The sequence below is a fragment of the Anabrus simplex genome, chromosome 2 (assembly GCF_040414725.1).
Source record: "Anabrus simplex isolate iqAnaSimp1 chromosome 2, ASM4041472v1, whole genome shotgun sequence".
Taxonomy (NCBI): Eukaryota; Metazoa; Arthropoda; class Insecta; order Orthoptera; family Tettigoniidae; genus Anabrus; species Anabrus simplex.
In genome coordinates, this window is record NC_090266.1 from 185,966,282 (window position 1) to 185,991,533 (window position 25,252).

The 25,252-nt window shown below is 38.8% G+C and overlaps 1 protein-coding gene across 1 annotated transcript in view; it reads left to right on the plus strand.

Annotated features, from left to right (window-relative positions):
* Positions 1–24,350, plus strand: part of LOC136863480 (zinc finger protein 879) — a 218,936-nt gene extending 194,586 nt beyond the window's left edge. Inside the window, exon 11 of the mRNA XM_068225955.1 lies at positions 23,753–24,350. Coding sequence (XP_068082056.1) covers positions 23,753–24,235 — 483 coding nt within the window. The 3' untranslated portion in view covers positions 24,236–24,350. The remainder of the gene's footprint in view (positions 1–23,752) is intronic.
* Positions 24,351–25,252: the final 902 nt, after the last annotated feature.

A 25,252-nucleotide genomic window follows, 5' to 3' on the forward strand; every position in this document is an offset into this window, starting at 1 on the left:
AAAGGCATTCGATTATGTTGATTGGACAAAGCTATTTACGATTCTGAAGATGATTGGGATCAGATACCGAGAACGAAGAATTATCTACAATCTGTACAAAAATCAGTCTGCAGTGAAAAGAAGCAGCAATCCAGAAAGGAGTGAGGCAAGGCTGCAGTTTTTTCCCCCTCCTTTTCAAAGTTTACATATAACAGGCAGTAAAGGAAATCAAAGAGGAATTTGGAAAGGGAATCACAATCCAAGGAGAGGAAATCAAAACCTTGAGATTTGCCGATGATATTGTTATTTTATCTGAGACTGCAGAAGATCTCGAGAAGCTGCTGAATGGTATAGACGAAGTCTTGTGTAAGGAGTACAAGATGAAAATAAGTAAGTCCAAAACAAAAGTAATGGAGTGCAGTCGAACGAAGGCAGGTGATGCAGGAAATATTAGATTAGGAAATGAAGTCTTAAAGGAAGTAGATGAATATTGTTACTTGGGTAGTAAAATAACTAATGATGGCAGAAGTAAGGAGGACATAAAATACAGACTAGCACAAGCAAGGAAGAGCTTTCTTGAGAAAATACATTTTCTCACTTGAAACATTGATAGAGAAATCAGAAATATGTTTCTGAAGACCTTCATCTGGAGCGTGGCATTGTATGGAAATGAAACATGGATGATAACTAGCTCAGAAAGAAAGAGAATAGAAGCTTTTGAAATGTGGTGTTACAGAAGAATGCTGAAGGCGATATGGATAGATCGAATCACGAATGAAGAGATACTGAATTGAATAGGGGAGAGGAGATCGATTTTACTAAATTTGACCAGAGGAAGAGAGAAAATGATAGGACACATCTTAAGATACCCAGGACTTGTTCAGTTGGTTTTTGAAGGAAGTATAGGCAGTAGGAACAGTAGGGGTAGAGCAAGGTATGAATATGACAAGCAGATTAGAGCAGATATAGGATGCAATAGTTCCATAGAAATGAAAACGTTAGCACAGCATAGGGTGGCATAGAAAGCTGCATCAAACCAGTCTGTGAACTGATGACTTAAACAACAACATGAAGGAAAGTAGAACTGGCTGAATCTGCAAAGATGATTCATCTCGATATGTTAAGACTACATGATATTTGGTTAATGGAAGATAATGAGGAAGAGATAGGAGATTATAAAATGTACTTGACAGGTGTTAACACTGCAACCAGTGACTATATTTCCTCCTACTGCTAACCATTTCTAGGAGTTTTGCATGCAGCTTTTCATAGATTCACACAAAAGAAAATAGTTTACTAATAATTAAGTATTACATGTCATTTTATTCAGGAAAATATAGAGAAAAATATAGTAAGAAATCAAACTCACCAATTTAGTTTTTTAAGGGTATGTTGATGAAATATTCCGCACAAAAGGAAAGAAAAGTCTGAATAGTCCATGAAGTTGTAGGAAACACAGAGGTAAAAAACAGCTTTATCACTGTTATATTATATACAAAATGTGCACCATTTCATGCTGATCAAGAATATATACAGTTTTCACTATTCTGAACCGTTCTAAAGATAAGAGAAATAAGAAAGGACTGAATAATATAATACATGCACTTCACTCCAAAAAAACAGACCGCTTAGTTGGCCTCATCCTCGGCATCTTCAGGGTGGCTTCTCTTTCTTCCTGTCTTCATGGGTCTCCAGTAATCTTCTATTTTATGATAGCAGCGTTGATGAACACCACAGTTACATCCTAGGCATGAGAAGTGGCTATGTGATTTTTTCTCTGGAATCAAAGAGACAGGGCACAAGCGCATTTCTTTCCTGGATGGTGTATCAGCTCATGTCGGAATCATCGTTTCCTTCTTTCAGAAGGGCATCACTATGTTCTTTGCCTTTTAAATCTAATACAGTCAGGAATTTCACTGCTTCGTGACAATTCAGTCATTGTAGATGCAAACACCATGGAAACACGCGCTAGGTAACCACAACAAATGTCTGCAATATGTTCTTTTCTCTGCGAGTTTGCCAGTCTTCTCCATGATACTACATTACTTTACAAATGTGTTATAATTATAAACAGACTTTCCTCTTTAAAGTGGTGTATAATATCTGTTTAGTACATTGACAATGAAGGAGCCATCGCAAGATTAGTAAGCGCTGACATAATGCGTCGCGATGGCGACTTTAACGGAAGAACTAAACAGAAATATGTAGGGTTAAAAAGGGAAGGGCAGAATGTGGGGTAGGACTGTTCATCAGGAATACTATTGCATGCAGCATAGTTTCCTTTAGGCATGTAAATGAATGAATGATGACGGTAGCTTTGGCAGTTGGAGGTATTAGGACAAGGATTGTCTCAGTGACATTGTAGTCAGGATGAAGTGCAATTATAGAATATTGTTGATGGATGATTTCAATGCAAAAGTTGGAAATAGAACTTAAGTATACTAAAGGGTGATTGGTGAACGTGGGGGGAGATTTGGAACCTAATAGGAATGGGAAGCGTTTGCTGGACTTCTGTGCTAGTATGGGATTGGCAATTATGAATACATTCTTCAAGCATAAGGCTATTCACCGCTACACATGAGAGGGTAGGGGCACCAGATCCAAAATAGACTATATCTTGACAACTTTGAATTCAGGGAATCTGTTAGGAATGTGCGGGTTTTCCGGGGACTTTTCAATGATACAGACCACTATCTAATCTGTAGTGAACTGAGTATCTCTAGACATAGGATAGAGAAATTGAAATCTGTCTGCAGGTGAATAAGGGTAGAAAATGTCCAGGAGGAGGATATTAGACAGAAGTACGTGGATATGATTGGTGAGAAGTTCCAAACAGTGGACAGTAAGCAGGTTCAGGGTATAGAAAGAGAAGGGTGGCATATAGGGATGCTGTAGTAGAAACAGCAAGGGAATGCCTAGGAACAACTGTGTGTCAAGGTGGGAAAAAGGGAACATTTTGGTGGAATGATGAAGTGAGAGCATTTTGTAAATGTAAAAAGAAAGTATATCATAATGGCTCCAAACAAGGACTGGTGCAATAAGGGAAATGTACGCAGATGAAAGAAATAGAATGAAACAAATATTTGTTGAATTCAAGAAGTCGTCATCGGAAGATTTCGTTAATAACCTGGAAAGGCTAGGTCAAACAGCAGGGAAACCTTTCTGGACAGTATAAAGAATCTTAGGAAGGGAGCAAAAAAGCGGAAATGAATAGTGTTTTGGGTAAATCAGGTGAACTTATAACAGATCTCAGGGAATAACTAGACAGGTGGAAAGAATATTTCATTAATCTTCTCAGCGTAAAAGGAAATCTTTCTGGTGACATCGCAAACAGCCAAGCTCATGGGGAGGAAGACAATGATGTTGGTTAATGTGTTCACAGACGCACACAAAATGCTGTCAATTGAGTACACTGTTTTATTTACAAGTTATTTACACATATTCACATGCACTAATAAACTGCCATCATAAACAAAACACTACTACGAAGAATAAGGAGAAGATTGCAACAGTTGCATGTCAACTACCAACCCAACAAAATTCACATACTTGACTTCAAACACTCGGCTATCACGACTTCCACACAACTCTCCTTAAAGCAACTCAACTCTACTCCCAGGACTGCTTCTTATATATACGTTGCCCGGCCAGGCTTCTAGAAGAATATGACACAACATGTTTTCTCGTAAATTTGATAGTCTCCAATAGCCTATTTACAATGTAAGGAAGTTTCTACATAATTCTAGCTGCACATAGCGTTGTTCTGGACTTACTACAGTGTTGCACAATATCGCAGTGGATTATACATCACATATACAGGTATTAATAATTATATACTATTAATTACATGTTCTTACATTAAATAAACTCATATTAATATATATATATACACACACAGCAGATTTTTCATAACAGAATCTCACAAATAATATGATCGTGATTTATACCAAATAAAGTCCGGACATAACTATGTAAATAATAATAGTACTAATACTCATAGATGTAAACAACTTCATAGTCACAACTTACAAGTAATAATAATAATAATAATAATAATAATAATAATAATAATAATAATATAATTATATATATTATTTCCAAGTTATATTCGTCTATTACACTTGCGTCAATATCACCCCTATAACTTGAAACAATTTCAACAGTCTATCACACTCGTCGACTTTGCCTTGGTCGTAGATTGTATCTTCTCTCTTCCTCGATGTTGCTGAATGTGCTCTCCTCCTCTTGACTGGATCGTGCCGTGTCGGGGGTCAGTGTTGCCTCGCTGCCAACCTCTTCCTCGATGATAGTCGATGCATTCTCCTCATGACCAGATTGTGCTGTGTCATTAGTAGCTTGTCATCTAGGTGGACCCGTGGCAGTACCAGGCTTACTCTGTATGCGCAGCTGTTGGGTGACTCGCCGCAACTCCGGTGCGTGGACCTTGAGAGGAGGGTTGGTTTTTAGTAAGTTTACCCCTTGGCCCAGCTGCTTATCCACCTCGATGGGACCAACCCACTTAGGTGCGAGACCTGCGTGAAACCCTCCAATCTTATTACTTACTGGGTAATTAGGTCGCAGTACTTGTTGGCCTGGTAGGAAGATCTAGGTCTCTTCAATATCTTGAGCCTTGGTCTAGGTAAGGAATCTCTTCTCGGCCAAAGCTTGCTTTTCCTTGATGTCCTGGTGCTGCATATGCTGCCACTCTGCTAGGGAACAGCTGCATCATCTTGACCAGAAGGGGGTGGTGGACAAATCTCCCAATCCCCGGTGCCATATAGTTATCGACTGGGGAATAGGCGGTAACACGGTTGATGCGTTGTCGCAGGGCAAAGAGTGACTGCGGTATCTGACAGTCCCACAGTCGATGTTCTTTTCCTGGCTGGTGGACCCGTAGCATCCTTTTTAGCTCATGGTTCTGTTGTTCCGTTGGATTGGCCCTTGGGTTGTAGATAAGGATTGTCTAGTACTCTGCACCCCATTCGGTCATCATTTGCTGCCACTTCCTTGACTTGAAATGACTCCCGTTGTCTGACAATTCATCGTGGATAACCATAGCGGCTGAATACCTCATTTTGTAGAAGACTGGTGATGCGTCCCGCTGTGGCTTCTGGTATCGGAAAGGCCTCAATCCATCTAGTGCAGTCGGTGATTTCTAGGAGTCCTATTTTACCCCTTTGTGTTCTAGGGTAAAGACCCATCAAGTCCAGGGCTATGACCTCCGGAGAGGTCCAATAGACTGATATGTCTCTTCACCTCCTGGATGTCCGTCTTCAGTGCTGTCGTGGAACTTCTCAAGGATGTCCAATGTGTGCTGTCTAAGGATCACCATTATTGCAGGCGTGTCAGAGAGGTGCAATCTGTACATGAAGAGTCCTCCATCAACCAGGAAGTTCTTGTAGCACATCTTGAATTCCCTCGGGACGAGTCGGCTATTGGTGTTTTGTCTCCTAATCCACTGCGTCACGGTCCTACAGAGCTTGTCTTGTTCTTGCCATTGCTTAATTACTTCCAGATCAAGTTCCTTCTTGATGGTGATAAGGGCAGGTTCATTGGGTTCGCTCTGGTGATTTTGTGGAAACTCCCTCTCGACAATGGTGCTCCTAATTTCAGGTTCCATCGCCAAGTGCCTAGGTAAACTGTCTGCTCTTATGTTCGTTGGTCCTAGGACATGACGCACATCAAAGTCAAATTCTGCGATTAACAGAGCCTATTGCATCAATTTAGATTTTGAGCCAGAGACAGAATTCAACCATTTGAAAGCTGCATTATCGCTGTAGAGTTGGAACTTCCTTCCCACCAAGTAGCCTCTGAATTTGCCTATGGCCCACACCATGGCTAAGGCTTCTTTCTCGGCAGTGCAGTAGCATTGCTCGGTGGGAGATAGCTTTCCGCTGGCATACTCGCCGATGTCCCTTCTGCCATCACTCGTCTCCTGGAATAACACTGCTCCTAGCCTGGAGTCGCTGGCATCCGTCTGCAGGCACATCTTCCGTTGATTGTTGGAATGAGCTAGACCGGGAGCGTTGCATATCGCAGCCTTAATGCCTTGGAATGCTGCCTCTTCCATACTGGTCCACCGGAATGAGCGGTTGTTATGGAGTAGATCAGTGAGTGGTATTACCTTCCCTTGAAAGTGTGGCACGAAGCTGATATATCATCCACACAAGCCAAGGAACTGATGTACTTGTCGCTTGGTCCGCGGGTGTTCAGCTTCTTTGATAGCTTGATTCTTCTCCAGTTACCTTTCTAAGCCTTCAGATGTTAGGACATGGCCAAGATATTCTACACGCAACTGGGCGAAGTGACACTTCTCCAGTTGTCAGGTCAGTCCATGAATTTTCAGTTGTTCCAGCACTTTCTTCAGGTGTACAAGTTGTTATTGAAAATTCTTGCTGTGCATTAAGATGTCATCGAAATACACTTGGCAGAAATCTCCAACATACCCTGACAATACCTTACCCATCAGTCGCACGAAGGTTGCAGGAGCATTCTTCAGTCCAAAAGGCATTACTGTAAACTGGTACAATCCTCTCGGTGTCATGAAGGCGGTCACTGGTAAGAAACTTTCCTTGACCTCCACTTGCCAGTATCCGGAGTTGAGATCCAGCGTGCTGAATATCCTAGACCCACTTCTTTCAGTGAGTCTTTCAGGTCAGGCATGCGGTAGGCATGCGGTATGTATTGCTAACGGTCTTCTCCTTCTGCTTGCGAAATGGCTGTGGAAGTAAGGAGAAATTGAAGGAACTTACTAGAAAATTGAATCTAGCAAAGAAGGCAGCTAAGGATAACATGATGGCAAGCATAATTGGCAGTCATACGAATTTTAGTGAAAAATGGAAGGGTATGTATAGGTATTTTAAGGCAGAAACAGGTTCCAAGAAGGACATTCCAGGAATAATTAATGAACAAGGGGAGTGTGTATGTGAGGATCTTCAAAGGGCAGAAGTATTCAGTCAGCAGTATGTAAAGATTGTTGGTTACAAGGATAATGTCGAGATAGAGGAGGAGACTAAGGCCAAAGAAGTAATAAAATGTACATATGATAACAATGACATTTACAATAAGATATAAAAGTTGAAAATTAGAAAAGCGGCTGGAATTGATAAGATTTCTGGGGATATACTAAAGACAATGGGTTGGGATATAGTACCATATCTGAAGTACTTATTTGATTATTGTTTGGTTGGAGGAGCTATACCAGATGAATGGAGAGTTGCTATAGTAGCCCCTGTGTATAAAGGAAAGGGTGATAGACATAAAGCTGAAAATTACAAGCCAGTAAGTTTGAAATGCATTGTATGTAAGCTTTGGGAAGGTATTCTTTCTGATTATATTAGACATGTTTGTGAAATTAATAACTGGTTCGATAGAAGGCAATTCAGTTTTAGGAAAGGTTATTCCACTGAAGCTCAACTTGTAGGATTCCAGCAAGATATAGCAGATATCTTGGATTCTGGAGGTCAAATGGACTGTATTGCGATTGACCTGTCTAAAGCATTTTATAGGGTGGATCATGGGAGACTACTGGCAAAAATGAGTGCAATTGGACTAGACAAAAGAGTGACTGAATGGGTTGCTATATTTCTAGCAGAGAATTAGAGTAGGTGAAGCTTTATCTGACCCTGTAATAATTAAGAGGGGAATTCCTCAAAGCAGTATTATCGGACCTTTATGTTTTCTTATATATGTAAATGATATGAGTAAAGGAGTGGAATCGGAGGTAAGGCCTTTTGCAGATGATGTTATTCTCTATAGAGTGATAAATAAGTTACAAGATTGTGAGCAACTGCAGCGTGACCTCGAAAATGTTGTGAGATGGACAGCAGGCAATGGTGCGTTGATAAACGGTGTTAAAAGTCAGGTTGTGAGTTTCACAAATAGGAAAAGTCCTCTCAGTTTTAATTACTGCGTTGATGGGGTGAAAGTTCCTTTTGGGGATCATTGTAAGTATCTAAGTGTTAATATAAGGAAAGATCTTAATTGGGATAATCACATAAATGGGATTGTAAATAAAGGATACAGGTCTCTGCACATGGTTATGAGGGTGTTTAGGGGTTGTAGTAAGGATGTAAAGGAGAGTGCATATAAGTCTCTGGTAAGACCCCAACTAGAGTATGGTTCCAGTGTATGGGACCCTCACCAGGATTACCTAATTCAAGAACTGGAAAAAATCCAAAGAAAAGCAGCTCGATTTGTTCTGGGTGATTTCCGACAAAAGAGTAGCGTTACAAAAATGTTGCAATGTTTTTGGGTTGGGAAGAATTGAGAGAAAGAAGAAGAGCTGCTCGACTAAGTGGTATGTTGAAATAATAACATTAAGTTATTTATTAGACCACCTAATCAATACAAAATCGTCTTGGATGATTTACATAAATTTGTTAGCTAATAGTGGGACATGTTTCGCCTTCTCTGAAGGCATCATCAGCCATAGTCTTAACCTTAAATTAAAAATAAGCGTCTAAATAACATGTAGTGATGAAATGAATTTTAAAATCTTGAAGAGATTTGAAGTAAAATAACATTAAAAATAACAATGATGGTTTGAAAATACAATGTGATGAGATACAATAGTGGAAGTATTAACAAAATTAACCTTAGAAGGCTGCTAAAATAAGTACAATGGAATAAAACAACAGATTGTTATACAACAAGTAGTAAGATTGCATAAAAGTAAAGTTGATAGTAATGGCGGTTATAATTAGACGATGGCGAAAAATCTTATGTAATCAAAGTAAAGAGGAGAGAGTAAAAGTCAAAGTTAGTCGAGAGATCCGAAGTTCATTATGATCTTGAAGATAAAGGATGAAAGTCAGATGCATATGGTGAAGTTGTAGAACACGTTGAGGATATGAAGTTGGTGAATAGAAGTTGAAGAACAGTTTCAAATAGGATCACTATGGACCATCTCAAAATTTGAAGTGATGTTCAAATGTTGTAAATTGTGAGTTTGTAGATATTCTAGTTGAAAAAGCATATACAAGTGGAATTACTTGACGGTGACAAAGATAGCTTGTAATATTATGAGTAAGAAGTATTTGCAACAGTAGACTTCTTGAGCAAGAAGTCTACTGTTGCAAATACTTCTTACTCATAATATTACAAGCTATCTTTGTCACCGTCAAGTAATTCCACTTGTATATGCTTTTTCAACTAGAATATCTACAAACTCACAATTTACAACATTTGAACATCACTTCAAATTTTGAGATGGTCCATAGTGATCCTATTTGAAACTGTTCTTCAACTTCTATTCACCAACTTCATATCCTCAACGTGTTCTACAACTTCACCATATGCATCTGACTTTCATCCTTTATCTTCAAGATCATAATGAACTTCGGATCTCTCGACTAACTTTGACTTTTACTCTCTCCTCTTTACTTTGATTACATAAGATTTTTCGCCATCGTCTAATTATAACCGCCATTACTATCAACTTTACTTTTATGCAATCTTACTACTTGTTGTATAACAATCTGTTGTTTTATTCCATTGCACTTATTTTAGCAGCCTTCTAAGGTTAATTTTGTTAATACTTCCACTATTGTATCTCATCACATTGTATTTTCAAACCATCATTGTTATTTTTAATGTTATTTTACTTCAAATCTCTTCAAGATTTTAAAATTCATTTCATCACTACATGTTATTTAGACGCTTATTTTTAATTTAAGGTTAAGACTATGGCTGATGATGCCTTCAGAGAAGGCGAAACATGTCCCACTATTAGCTAACAAATTTATGTAAATCATCCAAGACGATTTTGTATTGATTAGGTGGTCTAATAAATAACTTAATGTTATTATTTCAATCTACATCATCAATACGGACCAAAAATGATATTTATTACATGTAAGTGGTATGTTCCGAGCTGTCAGCGGAGAGATGGCGTGGAATGACATTAGTAGACGAATAAGTTTGAATGGCGTTTATAAAAGTAGGAAAGATCACAATATGAAGATAAAGTTGGAATTCAAGAGGACAAACTGGGGTAAATATTCATTTATAGGAAGGGGAGTTAGGGATTGGAATAACTTACCAAGGGAGATGTTCAATAAATTTCCAATTTCTTTGAAATCATTTAGGGAAAGGCTAGGAAAGCAACAGATAGGGAATCTGCCACCTGGGCGACTGCCCTAAATGCAGATCAGTATTGATTGATTGATTGATTGATTGATTGATTGATTGATTGATTGATTGATTGATTGATTGATTGATTGATTGAAAGTCCACACACAGTCGATACTCCCCATTCTTCTTTATCGGTAGGACAATAGGCAAAGCTCAACAGGATGTAGAGGGTTGGATGAGATCTTACCTTTCCATCTCTTGGATCTTCTGAATGACAAATTTGCACTTATCCTGGTTGATGAGGTATGGGTGTTGCTTGATGGGTGAGGAAGTGCTGCATTCACTGTTATGCATTACAGTGGTAGTCCAGCCTATTTTATTGGGGATGATTTCCGGAAAGTCCTATAAGGCGCGTCTCAGCTCCTCTTCTTCACTTGGTTGAAGATGCGTTGACTGGGTATCTCCCAGGTCAACGTCAATTTCTGCATCCTTGCGAGTCTGGAAATTTCCATTGTGCCAGGTGACCCTCAGATGTCTGTCATTTCCCAAAAAGACTTCATGAGCTGCATAGTCTAGTATCACCTTGTATTCTACCAGAAAGTCATCATCTTATATGATGTCAGGTATTAGGTTCTGAATCACTGCAACGTCAGTTACAATAGGCAGGTCCATGCATTTAGCAGTTCGGTTAGTCGGTCCTTGTTTGGAATAGGTTACCCCGTCTGCTGCTTCCATAACCTTTCTGAGATGGTGAGACTTCATAGGGGGTAGTAATCAGGCAACAGTCCCATTTACAAATGGGTGGCTTGCTTGGCTGCCTTTGGTTGTGGTACCATACACAACCATTAACCCGACTCAAGGGAGATAGGGCCACCTTCCCTATGCTCCACTTGAGTAACTCCTGCCTGGCGCATCCACGTTGCGGGTGTGGGCATCCTCTACTAAAAGGATGGCTAAGTTCAGGTGGGGACCCAGTCCCGCAGGGTATAACGCGGAATCCATGCCCAGGGTTGCGGGTGAGGACCTTAATGGCGGATCCAGCGGAGAAGGAGACCTTCGGAATGGTGGAAAAGGTGGATGAGGCAACCCATCCTCACTGGGGTTAATTATTTGAGGACGTAAGACGGGGCAGACGGGACTCCTTAGTCGTGGTGAAGACAACCTGTCTAGGTGTAGGATGCTCCAAAATCAATGTCCCCAGCCAGTGGATAGGGTTGAGCGTGGGGTTAACGGCCTCACCTTGTAAAAAAAGCATCGTTCAGAAGACTTCTACGAGAAAACCGGACGGAAATCAAAGATGACAAAAGCTTAGGAAAAGGACACGAGTAAGGAAAGCGGATATAAACATGGCGACATGGAATGTAAGAACAATGTTGAAACCGGGAAAAATGCAAGAAATAGTAAATGAAACAAAAAGATTTGGATACGACTTAGTAGCGATTCAGGAAATAAGATGGAAAGGGCAAGGATGTATTGAAAAGGAAGATTATTACCTCTATTACAGTGGGCCGGAAGAAAGAACAGGACAGTTCTGTACGGGATGTATAGTACATGGGAAATTGAATAAGAGTGTAATAGGATTTGAACCCATCTCAGATAGAATATGTAAGCTTTGGATTAAGGGGAAGTTTAGGAACATAACTGTTATATCAGCACATGCACCAATTGAAGATGCGGATGAGGAAAGGAAGGAACAATTTTATGATGAGTTAGTACAAACCGTTGAAGAGGGATCAAGATATGACATGATTATTATTTTAGGAGATTTCAATGCCAAAGTGGGAATGGAAGAGTGTATGAGACCAATAGCAGGGAAATATACACTACATGAAGAATCAAATGAGAATGGTTTTCACTTGGGACAGTTTGCAACTACGAGTGGTCTTATAATTAAAAGCACGTGCTTTGATCATAAGAAAATACATAAAGGAACGTGGAAGATGCCAGGAAGCACAGTGGTAAATCAAATAGATCATGTACTAGTGACTACGAGGCATGCAGCATCCATTATTGACGTAAGGACATGCAGAGGGCCAAACTGTGATTCTGATCATTATTTAGTAAAAGCAATAGTGAGACAAAAATTGGCAACAGAACAGAGGAGACAACCTACAGAAAGAAGGAAATGGAATTTGGAAAAACTACAACAACCAGAAGAAAGACAAGAATTCCAGTCAAAAATGAATAATACTTTACAGACTATTGGACAAGTATCTGGAATAGAGGAAAGGTGGGCAAAATTTCAAAGGTGTATACAAAATGAGGCACAAGAAACACTGGGTATAGCTAAAAAGAAAAGAAATATTTGGTTTGATATGGAGTGTGAGGAAGTGATTGGAAGGAAGAATGCAGCAAGAGCAAAAATGTTACAGAGAGATACAAGGTCAAATAGGGAAAAGTATGAGAAATGCAGATGTGAAGCTAATAACATCTGTAAGAAGAAGAAAAGAGAGATGATTAAGAAGAAACTAGAGAGTATAGAGACACAAAGGTTACAGAAGAGGACAAAGGAATTCTATAATGAAAATAATTATTTCAGGAAGGAGTATAAGCCAAATTGAATGGCTGTAAGAATAAAGCAGGCAAGCTATTACAGAATGAAGACGAAATAAGTGAAAGATGGACCGAATACTTCCGACAGCTCCTTAACAAGGAAAGAGAAGAGGTGGAAGAAAGTGAAAGGCATATGGAGCAGAGTGGGCCAGAACAATGGATAAATGCCCCCACATTGAAAGATGTAGAAAATGCTATTACAAAATTAAATAACCATAAAGTAGCAGGAGAAGATGGAATAGATAGATAAATAGATAGATAGATAGATAGATAGATAGATAAATGTCTTTATTGGCGTAGTTAAGGCCATTAGGCCTTCTCTTACACTAAACCAATTTGTACATAGAATCAAAGTTAACACTACCGTAATTAATACTAAGTATAGCACAGTTAAAGACAATCTAAATATTTTATAACAGAAATAAAATTCCACCCCAGTGAGATAAACATACTTACAACAATAATAATAGGCCTAATAATAATAATAATAATAATAATAATAATAATAATAATAACAGCAATAATAATAATAATAATAAGAATAATAATAATAATAATAATAATAATAATAATAATAATAATAATAATAATAATAACAACAACAGCAATAATAATAATAATAATAATAATAATAATAATAGCTAGTAGTAATAATGTACTAACACCATCAGTAAAGGACTAGAAATGCACAGTTCATTCGTATCCTGCTGTACCTCTTAACGCTCTTTTAAATGACCTGGTAGTTGGTATTCCTCTGACATCATCCGGTAAGCGATTCCATTCTCGGGCGGCAAACACAAAAAATGAGTTATTATATGTTGCAGTTCGATGGTGAGGAATGACGAGCAGGTTTGATGTTTGAGCCCGTGTACCTCTGTTATGCACATTTGAGAAATAATGGAAATGCGAAGAAAGGTAAGTTGGGGAAGATGTAGTAAGGACTCGGTGGAGGAGAGACAGAGTATGATGATTACGACGAACGTGGAGTCGCGACCACTCTAGTTCTAGGAAAGATGATGACACGTGGTCATATTTTCTTAGATTGCATATATACCTCACACATGCGTTTTGAGTGCGTTGTAACCTTAGGGACAGCAGTGGCCTCACATCATTGAAAACAACATCGCAATAGTCGAAATGTGGCATTACAAGAGCCTCGATTAATTTCTGCTTAAGTTTTATCGGAAATATGTATTTATATTTATATAAAGAATGAAGAGCAGAGAAAACCTTCTGGCAGATATGTGAGATATGTCCAGACCAAGTCATGCGTTCGTCCATGATAACGCCGAGGTTCTTCACTTGTGGTACAAAAGGAATTGCAACATTCTGAAGGATTACTCTCGGCAATGGACGTTTATTGATACTTGCCATTTGATTTTGGTGGCCAAGAAGGATTACTTGTGACTTTGTAGGGTTCAATTGCAGGCCGTGGGCAGCAGACCATTCACTAACAGTCTGTAAGTCAATGCTTAGTAAGTCTGTATTTTCCTGAAGGTCTTGTGCTGTAGAGTCTGTGTAGAGTTGAAGGTCGTCAGCGTACATGTGGTATTTGCAATGTCTTAAATTCGATGATATGTCATTCACAAAGAGTGCGCAAAGAAGTGGTCCAAGTACAGAGCCTTGAGGGACTCCTCTATTCACGTGACGCCATGATGAAACAATTCCATTATTACCTTTCACACATTGTTGACGTCCGTAAAGATAGGAATGCATCCAAGCAATCGTACTTTGAGAAAAATGTAGAGCCTTCAGTTTTACAAGTAATATGTCAATGTCTACGCTGTCAAAAGCTTTACTGTAATCTAGTAGTACTAGAACTGTGACTCGTCCTCTGTCTATTTCCTGTCGAACGTCCTCAGTCACTTTGAGTAAGGCTGTAGTTGTACTATGTCCTTGTCGGAAACCGGACTGGAAAGGATTAAGGAGATTGTGCGTTTGAAGGTACTCTGACATTTGTTTATGGACTATATATTCTAAGATTTTAGATAAAGCTGATAAAATACATATTGGACGATAGTCTCCCTCGTTCGAAGGCGTTTGACTTTTCGGAAGAGGTAGCACAATAGCCTTCTTCCAGAGAGTTGGATAGGTGTAGTATAGAAGAGAGAAATTGATTATATGGGTTAAAGTTGGTAATATAAAATCAAGAATTAGTTTCACCATGTCAGTCCCAGTGTCATCAATTCCTTTCGCTTTTGTGCTTATCTTAAGGACTGCTTTACTGACTTGGAGGGGTGTCACGTGACTGAAATAGAATTTATCTCTGTCGGGGGTGGGGTGTACATCGTAATGGTTCATAAGTTTCTGTTTGTCGACAGGTCGTACTGCGGAGGAACTAGCAATAGAGTACTCGTTAAGAGCCTCGAGAGGTACTGTAATTTCGTCTTTGTTTTTGTTCTTCGTAAGTCCAAGGTTATTAATAGATTTCCACAATGTCGTCGCTGTTCTACCGTTAGGCGTAATTAAACTGTAAGCGTGCCGCAGTTTAGCATTCCGTATTTGTTGTGTTGTCTTGTTTCGTAACTTCCTATATTCGTCAAAATTTTGTACAGTAGGGTCATTTTTGTATTGTCTGTGGGCGCAGTCTCTTTGTTTCATTAGTTGTCTAATTTTGTCATTTAACCACGGAGAGGGTTCTTTAGATATTCTCGCTCGCCGCTTTGGGGCATGCTTGTCAAATAATTCCGTTACTTTGCTGTTAAAGAAAGTGACTTTGTCGTCTAGTTTGTTATATGTCGTTATGTTATGCCAGGGTATGTTGCTTGCGTCCTGGAAGAGTCTATCTTTATTTATATTTTTCAATGGTCGATAGGTAATAAATTTCTGGGAGCGTTTCAGTGGCCGGAGGTCATACGAGATGTATATTGCGTCATGTGCAGAAATACCAGGTACAGAGGTTTGACCAACATTGACAACTCTGTCTGAATTGCTGGTAACTATAAGATCTAACAGAGTGTGCGAATGAGATGTGTGGTGAGTTGGAGAGAGAGGCAAGATGTCCATATTATAGGATTGAAACAATGTTTTAAGTCGCGTGGTTTCGGGAGAAGTTACGCCAATTATGTCCGTATTAAAATCTCCCATAATTATTGTGTGGGGGTAGTCTGGCAGCAGTTCAGTTAAGTCAGCTTCAAAGTCTTCTAAGTGGCCTATATTCGGAGGTTTGTAAACTACTCCTACAAATGCTTTAATCCCGTTTGCTGTTATTTCTATGAACATGTATTCTGGTTTTCTCTCATACCTGCCTGGTGAATGACCTAACATTTTGGGTTTGAGGCTGGTTAAGAAATAGCCACATACCCCTCCACCTCGCTTGTGTGTGCGGTCATTTCTCAGAAGCGAGTAGCCTTCAAGTTGACACAAAGAAGACGGGCTCTTATTTGTCAACCATGACTCAGACACTAGTAGGACATGGAAAACAACTGGGGTGAATATTTCTGTAAGCTCATCCATTCGATTGGCAGCTAATAAGCTTTGGCCGTTTATATGACAGACGTGAAGGGCTCTAGGATGTTGCGAGACGAAGTTCTTAAGAATGTTAGCGGTACTTTGGTCAGGGTTGGAACTAGAGGGTGGGGGGAGCGGGGACAGCGGAAGGAAAGGAGAGGGTACATGGCCTGGTGGCTGCTGAGATAAACAGGTGACGTCAGAGGAATGTCCATTGTGACTCGTGACAGTAACCAACTTGGTAGAATGTAAATCACCAAAATAGACAAATAAACACTAGGGGCTAGGAGAAAATTATCGTTAACTGAAGTACAAGGGTGCAGGTAATGAATTAACTGTGCATAAAATTACCTAATATTTTTAAAGGACAACTAAACTAGGGGTGTCTTGTCTTAAATTAATGAAGTATATATTACTGCTAAAGTATTGAAACTATTTAAAAATATTACATTAATACTAATCATAAAAAATAAGAACGCAAATACACGTATTTGGTTAAATTCAAAAGTTAATTAAAATTAAAAATGAAGTGTTACGAATAGGAAATGTATATACAAATATGGTAATACTGAAATTTCAAAGTTACAGTTCAGAATAGTGGGCAACGGAGTTTCATAACTATGGAAAATAATGTTATCTTAATATTTACAATGTGATGTGTTCCATCCGTGTTGCTCGGATTTTGCTGCCGTCTGGTTTCCGAATGATGACCGTGCAGTCTTTGGTCCACACGTTACGCAGTCCGTGGAGCTCCACTGCTGCACGAAGGATGCTCAGCCGGCAGGTCGTCAGATCTTCCTGGATGGTGACCCCACTCCCTTTAAGCTTCCTCTTATTATGAAACAGTCTGCTGTGATATCTGTATGACACAAATTTAACTATTATTGGGCGAGGTTTATGCCCCGCCTTCAGACCAACACGGTGGCTGCGCAAAATATCGGCTAACTGAATGTCAGCTCGTATTTTTCGTGCAACATCCAGTACAAGATGGTCAGTGTCTTCCCCTTCAGTCTCAGGCACACCAAACACTCGCAGATTGTCTCTCCTCTGATACTGCTCGAGGTCATCAGTCCGAGAGATAATTTCTTCTTTAGACGATGTCCTTAGCTCCTCCAAGCTTTGCCTCAATTGTTCAATTTCACTGTCCTTTAAACTGAGTTGTTTTCTAAGTTCCTCATTCAAAGTCTTGAACTCGGACAGTGCCTCCTCCACTCTATTTAAAATTTTAGTTTCTATGCTGGCTGCAATCGCATCGGCTAGGACCTTCGCTACGTCCGGCTCCTGGAGTACGCGCCGAATGGTGTCCTCCACGCTAGGGTTGGCAGCACTTCCTCTGGGCTTGGATGCAGGCATGATGCTACTTCACAAAGCAATCAATAATTTAAAGATAATTATGAAACCGTAGCTTTTTCGTATGTGGTACTTAGCTATCAGTTAAACACGCTTTACACACGGAACACAAGCACAGTTTCAATGCACACTTCACTGTTTTACCCCTCCTATTTTTACTTTCTCCAGGATGCTACAAGAGGTACATGAACTGATTATTAAGATTTGGGAGGAAGAACGGATACCTGATGAGTGGAATACAGGAGTAATTTTCCCAATATATAAGAAGGGAAATAAATACGAATGCACTAATTATAAGGGAATTACATTACTGAATATCATCTATAAAGTATTTTCAAATATACTATTACGATATCTGATTCCATATGCTGAAAAGAGATTGGATGAAGTACAGTGTGGGTTCAGGCAAAATAGGAGCATATTGGATCAAATATTCGTGGTATGTCAAACGATGGAAAAATGCTATGAGCATAATATAGATCTACATATTTCATTTGTAGATTTTAGACAAGCATTTGACAGTATATACAAGGATAAGCTATATGAATATATGGAGACGATAGGAATACCACAGAAACTGATTGGGATGATCAGAATCACTTTAGGAGAAGTAAGGGCAAAGGTGATGGTGGATGGAAGAATAGGAAATGAGTTTGCTCTTAATACAGGAGTCAGACAAGGTGATACACTCTCAGCTACTTTGTTTAACCTGGCAAATAACCAAGTCCTTGAAAAAATAATGGATACCAGAAATATTGTATATAAATCTAAACAAATTTGTGCGTATGCAGATGATGTAGTCCAGGAATGATAGATATTTGAAGGAAATGTTTCTTGAAATGGAGGAAGCAGGAAAACGGATGGGATTGAGGTGAATGACAGTAAATCTAAGTATATGCATGTGACTGTTATAGAGGGCAGAAGAAGTCAAGATAATCTGACAATAAATGGGCATAATTTTGAGAATGTACGAAGTTTTGAGTATTTGGGAACCATGTTGACAAACAATAATAGAATAAGTGAGGAGATACATCGTAGAATAATAGCTGGAAACAGGGCCTATTATTCAAATCTTACATTATTTAAATCTCGTCTATTGTCTAAACCTACAAAATTCAAAATATATAAGACCCTTATTAGACCTGTAATGACATATGGCTCAGAAGCCTGTAACCTTTTAGTTGATGATACAAATAAATTAAGAATATTTGAAAGAAAGATTATTAGACGAATATATGGCCCAATTCAAGACCAAAATGGTTGGAGGATAAGGACAAATGCTGAAAAACAGAACATATTAGACCAGGAGGATATAGTTAGATTTATTAAGGCACAGAGACTGCGATGACTTGGCCATGTGGAAAGAATGGAGGAAGATCGAATGCCAAGAAAAGTAGTTAAATCCCGAGTAGATAAAAGACGGCGACAAGGAAGGCCCCGTAATAGATGGAGCGATGAAGTTGAAGCCGATGTGAGGGCAATGAACATCCGCCCATGGAGAGCAGCCGCTCAGGATCGAAGTGGATGGCGGACTATCTTAGAAGAGACCATGGCTCACACAGGGCTGTAGCACCGGGTAAGTAAGTAAGTAAGGCTTGCTTGACTGTCGAGTATGGCTGAAAAGTTCTCATTGCCTATCCTCAAGATGATAGCTGAGTGAGGTTGGCCTGTTCTGCTCACAGTCTGACCAATCCCTCTTGTGCTTTTCCAGGGCTGCTTGTCTGTGAGGTCTTGAGGTGCATTCCTGTTCCCGGTCCCATCCCTCCTCAATCCAGAATGGGCCAGACCTAGTTTTCCGACGTCAGGATTGGGCACTTGTTCTTAAGGTATCCCGTTTTTCCACACTAGTACACTTCCTAACTGAGCTGGTCTTTTCCGTAGCTTTGCTCTTGTATTTTTCTTCCAACTGGGTGATGATTCTATTCAGATCATCAAAGGATTCTCGGTTGTGACACTTTCACTAGAGGTCGAACCTTATCGTGGAGTAGCTCTGTGATGTCTGGTAAGATCTCGTTCTCGCTCTCTTCCGGGTGCAGCCCCTTGAAGAGCTGGTACTTCTGGAGGATGAACGCGCTAGCTCTCATATAGGTGCGTTGTGCTTCAGTCAGTAGCTTGCTTTTCACAGAGCTCTTCACCCTTTCGGAATTAAACCTAGCAAGGAATTCCCTCTTAAAGTCTGTCCAGTTTAAATTTAAGCCCTTCAAGTTATTCCACCAAGTAGCGGCTTGCCCCTGTAACCACTGTGTGATGAGTTGAACGAAGATGTCCTCCAGTAGATTAGTCCTTCCTAGTAGACCGATTTCTCGATGAAGCTAGTTGGTTGCAAGTGACAACTCTCATGTTGATCCGTATTGAAACTGACTATAAGCAAAATTATCACAAAAATAATTTTTATCACCACCTATTCAATACATGCCACGTGTTACATGGTTGAAATTTACATAATACTACATAAAGTTCTCAGGGACATGTTTTGCGCCTTCTTAAGAGCATCATCATAATTTTAGAGGTCTTTAATATGTAAAGGAACTTTCATTGTAAACCATTTATGGATAAACAAGGTTTCAGACATTTGACCTTAAGGTTGCCTACAGGCTGGTGATGCCCTTAAGAAGGGGCAAAACATGTCCTTGAGAAGTTTATATAGTATTATGTAAATTTCAACCACGTAACACGTGGCATGTATTGAATAGGTGGTGATAATAAATAAATTATTTTTATGATAATTTTGCTTGAAGCTAGTCGGGTTCTCTTCCAGTTGTCCGTGGAATTACAGATGGCTCTCTATAATCACCTTCGGATCTAGGTGTCCTGTGTTGCCGGTTAGGTTTGAGGGGGTTGAAGGTGTAGTGATAGGTCCTGTTCAAGTTAATCTATCTTCTACCGCGTGAAGGATGCTCTTCCTCATATCCTGCATATCACACTTGATGGTCAAATTCTGGTTTTCTAACCTTCCGTCAACAGCAGAAATATGGCTTTAAAAATTTCCTCCACGGTAGATATTCTCCACTCATCCTGTTGTTTTATGCCAGAAATCAGGGTTTTCACCTTCTCCTTGAGGTTTGAGATGTCCCCTTCCAGCGGGCTTATTGTACTATCTATCTTCTCAACCTGTCCCAGTTTTGACTTATAGTCCGATATCTGTTGTGTTAATTGATTGGTGATCTCACTAATTTGGGATGAAATGTTATCATCTATGGTTGAAATTTTCGAACCGAGCTCGATAGCTGCAGTCGCTTAAGTCCGGCCTGTATCCGGTATTCGTGAGATAGTGGTAGTGGGTTCGAACCCCACTGTCGGCAGCCCTGAAGATGGTTTAACATGATTTCCCATTTTCACACCAGGCAAATGGCGGGGCTGTACCCTAATTAAGGCCATGGCTGCTTCCTTCCCATTCCTAGCCCTTTCCTCTCCCATCGTCATCATAAGACCTGTCTGTGTCGGTGCGATGTAAAGCAACTTGCAAAAAAAAAAAAAAAAAAAAATTTATTCTAGGCCATGTTCTACTTTGTAAACCTGCTTGTACACTTGTGATATTTGTCCGGTTAAAACTGAATTAACTCGAAAAATTTTGTCTCAAAATTTTGTCTGAAAGTTTGTCATTCTATTCCGTTAAGGTGGAATTAACTTGTGAATCAACGTCTGAGAATTTGTCATTGAGTGCCTGCATTATGCTTATTAAGTTTGAACACATTTTGTTAATATGTACCTCCTCTTCCGATGCTGAGTCCGATGTTTCGTCCACCTCGATAAAAAACTTTTCGGGATCTTCGCCTTTTCCGATGAGATCTTCTCGTAACCGCATCTTCAGTTATTTCTCCTTGCCGTTTGTCAGAAGATTTCACCTTGCGAGTTCATCTTTAAGTTGTTGTGCAGACATATTTTCTAGTAAAACTTGCATTATGTTCTAATTCGCACTTACACTCGTATTCACTCGAAAATTATTCTTTAGTCCTGTGATGGTCGTCAGCTTATGTATTCACAAAGATGCACACAAAATGCTGTCAGTTGTGTACACTGTTTTATTTACAATTTATTTACACATATCCACACACACTAATAAACTGCCATCATAAACAACACACTACTACAAAGAATAAGAAGAAGATTGAAATAGTTGCATGTCGACTACCAACCCAACAAAATTCACATATTTGACTTCAAACACCCAGCTAACACGACTTCCGCATAAGTCTCATTAAAAACAACTCAACTCTACTCCCAAGACTGCCTCTTTATATATTTGCCTGGCCAGGCTTCTAGAAGAATATGACACAACATGTTTTCTCGTAAATTTGAGAGTCTCCAATAGCCTATTTACAATGTAAGGAAGTTTCTACATAATTCTAGTCGCACATAGCATTGTTCTGGACTTATTACAGTGTGTTGCACAATATCACAGTGGATTATACATCATATGTAGAGGTAATACTAAATCATATAATATAAATTACATGTTCTTACATGAAATAAACTTTTATTAATGTATATACACCAGATGTTTTATGACATAACCTCACAAGTAATACGTTCGTAATTTATACCAAGTAAAGTCTGAACATAACTACGCGAATAATAGATGTAAACATCTTCATAGCCACACCTCACAAGCCATAATAATAATAATAATAATAATAATAATAATAATAATAATAATAATAATAATAATAATAATAATAAATATTCGCATTATTTACCCATGAGTTAAAGGATAACAAAGACATTTACAATAAGATACAAAAGTTGAAAACTAGAAAAGCGGCTGGAATTGATAAGATTTCTGGGGATATACTAAAGACAATGGGTTGGGATATAGTACCATATCTGAAGTACTTATTTGATTATTGTTTGGTTGAAGGAACTATACTAAATGAATAGAGAGTTGCTATTGTATCCCCTGTGTATAAAGGAAATGGTGATAGACATAAAGCTGAAAATTACAGGCCAGTAAGTTTGACATGCATTGCATGTAAGCTTTGGGAAGGCATTCTTTCTGATTATATTAGACATGTTTGCAAAATTAATAACTGGTTTGATAGAAGGCAGTTCAGTTTTAGGAAAGGTTATTCCACTGAAGCTCAACTTGTAGGATTCCAGCAAGATATAGCACATATCGTGGATTCAGGAGGTCAAATGGACTGTATCGCGATTGACCTGTCTAAAGCATTTGATAGGGTGGATCATGGGAGACTACTGGCCAAAATGAGCACAATTGGACTAGTCAAAAGAGTGACTGAATGGGTTGCTATATTTCCAGAAAATAGATCTCAGAGAATTAGAGTAGGTGAAGCTTTATCTGACCCTGTAATAATTAAGAGGGGGATTCCTCTAGGCAATATTTTTGGACCTTTATATTTTCTTATATATATAAATGATTTATGTAAAGGAGTGGAATCAGAGGTAAGGCTTTTTGCGGATGATGTTATTCTCTATAGAGTAATAAATAAGTTACACGATTGTGAGCAACTGCAAAATGACCTCGATAATGTTGTGAGATGGACAGTAGGCAATGGAATGATGATGAACGGCGTTTCACAAATAGGAAAATTTTGGGTAAGCATGGCATCGGAAACAGGAATGATAATGGTGTGATTCGTTGAAGTTTATGAAATATACCACAGGTAGTGGTATAGTCTGCCCTATCAATATTTATTATAAAAGACTTTTATACACTTATATTCTGAATTAATACTTATTACTTAATACTCGTACATGTTTCAAAAGATATCCACTTTCTTCATCAGCGAGCTTCATAAATATAAAATCAAAATTTCCATGTTCTAAGATCATCTTAATCTAACGTATGTTAACACATATAAATACGTAGAATGTGTGATCAATGTTCGATAAATTTCCAATTTCTTGGAAATCATTTAAGAAGAGACTAGGTAAACTATTGATCAGGAATCTGCCACCAGGACAGCAGCTTAAATGCATTGATTGATTGTTTGATTGATTGATGGATGGATGGATTGATTGATTGATTGATTGATTGATTGATTGATTGATTGATTGATTGATTGATTGATTGATTGATTGATTGATTGATTGATTGATTGATTGATTGATTGATTGATTGATTGATTGATTGATTGATTGATTGATTGATTGGAGCAGGGTAATGTCTTCATGAAACATAATATTTTACATGTCATAAATTATATCTATAATATGAAGTGTTATATGTGAATTGTTCTATCCAAGTGGTAATTTATTATTTCCATGACTTAGAATCCTACAGTGTTGTGTGAGCCTCACATAGACAGGCCAAATGTAATCATTTTAATTACATTTCTTTCCATTTGTTACTTAGCAGGTTTACTTAAATCAGGCTTTTATTTAACAGGATAGTCGAAGTAGTTACAACAGCAACAATGTCGAGCGTACTCCTCATCAAACAATGGCAGGCAGCGGTGAGCTTGAGCTTATGATGCAGCACCATATTCCAACATCATCTGCAACAAATAATCCCACAACTCCTCATCAACAACCCCCGGCATATCCAGGCTTTCCCGATTCCCATCATTCGTCACTTGATTTCCATCACCATCAATTGCTCAATTCTAGAACATCATCAAAGGCTGATCATCACAGTGTTCATCATCATCAAGCTCCACCTCATCATCATATGCTCCCCCCTGCACGTTCTCAGCATTCAGCAGCAGTTGCAGCTATGATGTTTCATCACGCTAATCCTGGAGGGACGTATCATCCAGCACCACCACCTGCCTCTATGGCAGCAATGGTTGCACAGAGTGGTGCAAACCAAAATCAGGCTTTATCTGGACAGCATCACCAAGGAGAGTACCCTTGCATGCCTCTCTTTTAATTGTATTATATTCTCGACACAGTTGCATATACACATTTTTTTGTGAATCTGTATTGTGCATAGTTAACCCTACAATGCATGAATTTTTATTTTTGAATTTAAAAATTTATATAGATTAGGACATGTAAATAAAACAAAGGAAAAATACTAGAAAAATTCTTGACAACATTTTCTTGATATTTTTATCCTTTTCTAAAATGTGCCAAAAGGCTACACTATGCATTGAGATATATTAAAAATGATTATATATGCACTTTTAAATTATAAATAAAGATGAGTGTCTTTGCTTAAATAATTTTGAATCAGACTGTTAAAACACTTTTTTCATTCTTTCTAAATAGTGCAATGTGCAATATGATGAACCAACATGCATGGTGAATCACATTTATCTACCCTACGTGGAACTTTTTGAAATAGTTGCTCACTTTCTTCAAACATAAAGGCACTTGACATTTTTCACACTTAATGGTTGTGAATCCCTTACAGGAAGGATATTTACACCGCTGCTTGGTTTCGATGATACTCGTCCAATGATCAATGGAGTCTTTGCGAACATCAGGAGGAGGAATCCTAGCCACCTGACTCTTTCTCATTTTAGGAGGCATAAGTGCTTCGTGAGATTCATTGCTTGGACGACCTCTTCTTTTACAATTTGAATATCCCAACTGGCATAAAGTTTTTCCCAGCTCATTCCTGAATTCTGAGAGTTTGATACATTTCTCCTTCCCATGCACACGGCAGAACAAGATCCATGCATTGATGACAGCAAGATCGGGAATATGGTAAAAGAGGCAGGAGTACCACTTTCTACTTCTCATTACGATAAAACCTCGTTAATTCGAAATCGTTGGGACTAAAAAATCGGACTTCAAATTACGTGATTTCGAATTAACCGCCAGTTCGCAATTCAGAAGTGCTAACCCTGTACTTTGAATTACAAATTATCTGTATTTCGAATTAAACAATTTAAATAACATGCAAAACTGTAGCTCATGTTTCCGGGAACGAGAGCTTCTT